Genomic DNA, 5,397 nt, shown 5'->3' with positions numbered 1-5,397 from the left:
CTCTGTCTGTGTGAGACAGGGCGTTCATGCTTGAAGACGTCGGGTACGTGCTTTTTGGATTAGAAGGCACGGCGAAAGTGCTAGAGATATGAAGCTACTGCCAAAGGGGAGTCTGTTGGTGCATGATGCCAGTAGTTCATTTATCTCGTGTTTATTTGTGTCTGTAATCGTTACATTGTTTGTTTTGTGTTGAACGTGTTAGTTTGCTTTTGTGTTTGGCGAACTTGAGAAGGAAGCGAAGTTAGGACAACTTCACCTATCATGTTAGGCGAAGTAGTCGTATTATTAATACCCTAACTTCGGCTCATTTAGGAAGACTTTTTGACGGCTGTATTAGTGACCTTTTTGTGTTACGTGTTTTGGTGATTTGGTTTATCAATATCATCGTTCAACGAGTATTCCTTTATATTCGTGCGTTTACGTGTGATTTACGTGTTCATTGTATTAGCACTCGTATCGTATACATAGGGGATTCCACACCCTCGTGTTACGAGATACTCCTATGTAGATCCGTCTGGGAACCAACAATTGGTATCAGAGCATTTGCTCGCGATTGTGTGGTTCGGGATTATCACACGGGTGTTAAAATTATTCCGATAGACTATTCTCGGAATCGTTTCACGTTGGTATACCGTTCTTTTGCTTCTTTCTCAACTATACCCTTCAAATCACACTTCATTGTACCCCCAAAACCTTCGAAATCAAAGAATCTAAATTGTAGATCTAAGCCAAGCTCCCAGTTGAGTTGTCGACACAAAACCTAGGGTTTTTAGCGAAGATATAGGGTTTTGGTGAACTTATAAGATATGCGAAGTTGTAAGTTTAGCGAACTTATAAGGATAGCGAACTTATAAGATCTGCGAAGTTAAGGTCTGCGAAGTTGGTGGCTAGCGAAGTTATAATAACTTCGTTGTTCACTGTTCACAGAATATTGTTTTTGGATTCTAGGTCTCGTTTCGTTCAAGTATGACTTCGATAAACATCACAGAACTGGTAAAGATGGAAGTTGAAGCTAGTTCAGCAACTAAAGCTCCAAAACTGCTTAAAGGTACTGATTTCGTTACATGGAAAGATAGGTTCGAACAGTATGTGAAATATCAAGATGCAAAAATGTTGGTTTGTATTCAAGATGGGTACATTCCACCAACTACTGAGTTCGAAGGTCGTGAACAAATTAAGAAATACAGTAAGATGGAGGACGATGAAAAGAAAATGTACGAAGCAGAAAGTAAAGCACATGCAGCCATAACAATGGCACTTCCACAAGAGATTCTTCATACTTTCAAAAAATACAAAACCGCTAGAGAACTACGGGAAGCACTAGAGAATCGCTATGAAGGAAACGTTGGGATTCGTACCTCCAAGACGAAGTTGCTGAAAACTCAATTCTCTGTATTCAAGTATCTGAAAAATGAAACACTTGATGACATCATCACACGATATTATCACCTGATGACCGAGTTGAATAACTACTCCATTGAATACAAGGAAGAAGAGATAGTGGAAAAACTTCTTGATGCTCTCCCACAAAAATGGGAAAATGTACACAGTTCTGATGAGAGAAGATAAGGAATTTGAGAAATTTGATTTGGAGAAGGTGGTTAATAAGTTACGTAATTTTGAACTTAACATGGTTCGAAAGGAGACGCCTCTTGATCAGATTCAGGATCCGGGAATGTATGGTGCTAAAGGCTCTCCAAACTCAAGTTCGAAAATAGAATCGACTGCCTACTACTCGGGGGAGAGCCAAACTCCTCTCAAGATGGTCATGTGGTACTTAATATGGATGGTGACGTATGTTTTGTAGCAGGTGGAAGTAGTTCCTCAAAGTCTCAATCCTCAGCTGGTAATTTCTCAACCAGTGCTTCTAGAAAGAATTACTCACAGATGCCTATGAGTGTGAAATCAGCTGAACAACAATTTGCTCTCTATGCTTCATCCATTGCCTCTTATGAGAACTACATCAAAGGAAAAATAGTTGACCCTGCAACCTTGGATGAGGACTATGATCATATAGACGCTGATGACATGGAAGAAATGGATCTGCAGTGACAGATGGCTATGATAGTGAGAAGGGTGAAGAGGTTTATGAAGAAAACTGGAAGAAAGTTTGTTGGAGAAAGACCGGGGTTCGACAAGTCGAAGGTTCGCTGCTACAACTGTCAACAAAATGGTCACTTTGCTAGAGAGTGTACAAATGAGAGAGTCGAACGAAGTCAGAATAGACCTACTCAGCAAAATGGAAGTGGAAACGAAATCAAGGCCATGGTATCTCAACAGAACGGTGGATACAATTGGAATATACAAGTTGAGGAGGTGATTGAACAAGCAAACCTGGTGAAAATAGAGACTGGAAGATGCGAGCGAGAACCAGTGGAGGACCAGGCATACATGGCAGAAGTAAATGATCAGCCCGCAGTAAATGATCAGCTCTCAAAGGTATGTTCTGAACCTCACCGTGAACAATGTGAAAAACTGTCTGATCAATTAAAACCCTTAGCCGATCAGTATGTTAGCTTGGATAAAGAGCTAAAATTGTTAAAAGAGGAACATCATTATTCTAAGACTAAAGAAAATAGCTATTCGGTAAAAATAAAAGCTAGTGAGAAAGATATTAGATGCCTTAAGGCTACCCTAGCTGAAAAGTTACAAGTCATTGATCTTAGCTATGAAGTTTTAGAAGAAAAAACCAAACTGATAGCTGAAAAGGACAAATAGATAGCTGATTACCAAGTATAAGTGGTGGAATTGAACAGGAAAATTGAACAGTTTTGAAATTCGTCGGTGATGCTTGACCATATTCTAAGTGTTCAACGTTCCCCAATTAACAAAGGGGGAATCGGATACACAGAAGTTCCACCACCGTACAATAATAATTATACTTATAATCCTAGTAATCAGCAATCCGTTAGTGTTGAAATTAGTCAGACAATTCCTATCAAAGTCTCTACTAAAGATACCAAAGTTAATGTGAGTGAAGCGAGTCAGATAAGTTCTGATGTCACAAGTCATGTCTCATCGAATTCGGACAAATCGTCTGAATCTGGTGAGATAAAAGATGAGGTCGTGTTACTAAAACGAGGGGATGATTACCAGTTTGATGAAAAGAAATCTTCCCTAAATCCGTTTGTTCCACCGTATGTGAGGCAAACTGATAGTAACACAACCTCATCATCTACAGCAACTTTTGAGACAAATGTTCAAAAGAAGACAAATAGTTCGAACAAAAGTTGTTTTAGATGCAACAGGATAGGCCACTTTGTCGATAACTGTCCTCTGAAACGGAGAAAATCTAGAGATATGAGGCCAACTGAAAGTGAGAATAAAACGAATACTAAATATGATGCTGGTAAGAATGCTAACACATCAACAATCGTTGGACTAATTCAAGATTTCAAAGAAACCAGTCTCGTTTTTTCCCAGTGAATCACCGAACCAACAATTATTATTCCACAAATGCTAGAAATTCAAGAAGGTTTGGATGGCCTCATAGCCAGTCATCTAGAAATTTTCTTTTCAGATCAAATGGAAACTTTCCTCAAAAGAACGTTGGGCAAACAAGGTACTGGATGCCAGCTAACAGGTTTGATCAACCCAAGACCAGAAGGTCTTGGGTCCCCCATTTTTAATTCATTTCTTTAATTGTGCAGGAACAGTCGAGCAGGGCTGTAAACAATATGTGGGTTGTTGACAGTGGCTGTTCCCGGCACATGACTGGTAACAAGAAATTGTTACGTGATTGGAAGTCCGTTCAAGGAGGAAGGGTTAGTTTTGAAGGAGAAAGTAGAGGAAGAATTACTGGTATTTGAACTGTTACTAATGGGAGAATCAAGTTGGAGAAAGTTAATTTTGTGGAAGAGCTAAAGCACAATCTTTTGAGTGTCTCTCAGATTTGTGATAAAGAATATACTGTGCATTTTACAAAAGATGAGGCACTCGTGCTTTATCCTGGTGTCAAGATTCCTGAAACCTGGGTTGTGATGAAAGCTCCAAGAGAAAAGAACACATATGTAATGGACATGCGGTCAACCGAGGTGGCGACGGAAGAGTCATGTCTTCTGTCAAAAGCAACAAAGTCTAAGTCAGAACTGTGGCACCGAAGAATGGGTCATATTCATCTTCGTAAGATGAACTAGATTGTCAAGAATGGGCTGGTACTTGGGGTTCCTCTAAAGAACTTCAACTTTGAAGACCAATGTTTATCATGCAAGAAAGGAAAGCGGCACAAGAAGCCACATCACTCCAAGAGAGTTAACTCAATTGTCAGCACTTTGATTTGCTCCACATGGATCTTTTTGGTCTCGTAAATGTCAAGAGTCTAGGAGGAATGTCGTATTGTTTGGTAGTACCTGACGATTACTCGCGATACTCATGGGTTTATTTTCTGAAGGAAAAAGTTGAAACAGTTCAGTTGGTAATTAACTTGATTACCAAAGTGGAAAATATTGTTGGGAGAAAAGTAAAGTTCATCAGAAGTGACAAGGGAACGGAGTTCAAGAACTACCAAATGGAGATGTTTTGTTTGCAGAAAGGGATAGAACATCAGTATAGCGCACCATATACTCCGCAACAAAATGGAGTAGCTGAAAGGAAGAACAGAACTCTAATCGAAGGCGCCAGGACTATGCTAGCAGACGCTAAACTTCCCGTGGTGTTATGGGCTGAGGCTGTTGCTACGGCATGTTATATCCTTAATCGTGTTTTAACTGTTAAAAGATTAAATAAAACCGGTTATGAACTTATGCATGGTAGAAAGCCAAATTTGAAAGGTCTTGAACCTTTCGGGTCCCCGTGTTCGATATTAAAGACTAACTCTAAATTTGGTGATAAAGCTGACGAAGGTATTTTAGTTGGTTATATGGTTGGGACACCCAATAGAAGAGTCTTAAATTTATCAAACAGCAAGGTTGAGGTGGTCTGTAACACTAATATTACGAGTTACAAATCACCAAGGCGTAGCATGGGACCAGCAGAGGCTTTCGACTATGATAAGCTATTCAAATATTTTAATATGCCTTACTTGGATTTTGCAGACATAGATGAGAAGATGGCCACTCAGATGCTGTTAGACGAAGAGGAGGCCATTGTGCAACGTCCCCAATATAATGAAAATCAACCTATCACGTCAAGTGCGGTTGAAACTCCCGTTGTCTCGTCTGAAGATGATTTCTTCAATCCATTTCACACTCAACATCACTCAGATGAACTCTCTTCAAATCTTGATAATGATCTGGAAGTTGGTCCGGTATAAACTACCAAAATTCACAAGAATCATCCTTTAGAAAATGTGATCGGTAATCTTTCTGATGGTCGTACTAGAAGAAGTTTGGATGAAAATACATGTGTGTATGCCAGCATTATAGACACTGGTATTATAAATGAATGCTGGTGCGCCTG

The 5,397-nt window shown here is 39.6% G+C and overlaps 1 protein-coding gene across 1 annotated transcript; it reads left to right on the top strand.

Annotated features, from left to right (window-relative positions):
* Positions 1 to 857: 857 nt before the first annotated feature.
* Positions 858 to 4,045, top strand: LOC143583650 (uncharacterized). Its single transcript, XM_077065898.1, has 2 exons — positions 858 to 2,439; positions 3,651 to 4,045. The coding sequence occupies exons 1-2, from the start codon at positions 2,056 to 2,058 to the stop codon at positions 3,807 to 3,809; spliced, it is 543 nt and encodes a 180-aa protein (XP_076922013.1). The 5' UTR covers positions 858 to 2,055; the 3' UTR covers positions 3,810 to 4,045.
* Positions 4,046 to 5,397: the final 1,352 nt, after the last annotated feature.

The sequence above is a fragment of the Bidens hawaiensis genome, unplaced genomic scaffold, assembly GCF_021521415.1.
Source record: "Bidens hawaiensis isolate Kalapana, Puna unplaced genomic scaffold, B.hawaiensis_p1.1 tig00032482_1, whole genome shotgun sequence".
In the NCBI taxonomy this organism is placed as follows: domain Eukaryota; kingdom Viridiplantae; phylum Streptophyta; class Magnoliopsida; order Asterales; family Asteraceae; genus Bidens; species Bidens hawaiensis.
The sequence above is the reverse complement of the archived record's forward strand: the minus strand, read 5'-3'. Positions and strand labels throughout refer to the sequence as shown.

Coding starts and splice junctions, on each gene's coding strand:
- LOC143583650 (XM_077065898.1), top strand. CDS start 2,056: ATGGCTATGATAGTGAGAAGGGTGAAGAGGTTTATGAAGAAAACTGGA. Junction 2,440..3,650: donor TAAATGATCAGCTCTCAAAG/GTATGTTCTGAA, acceptor TTAATTGTGCAG/GAACAGTCGAGCAGGGCTGT.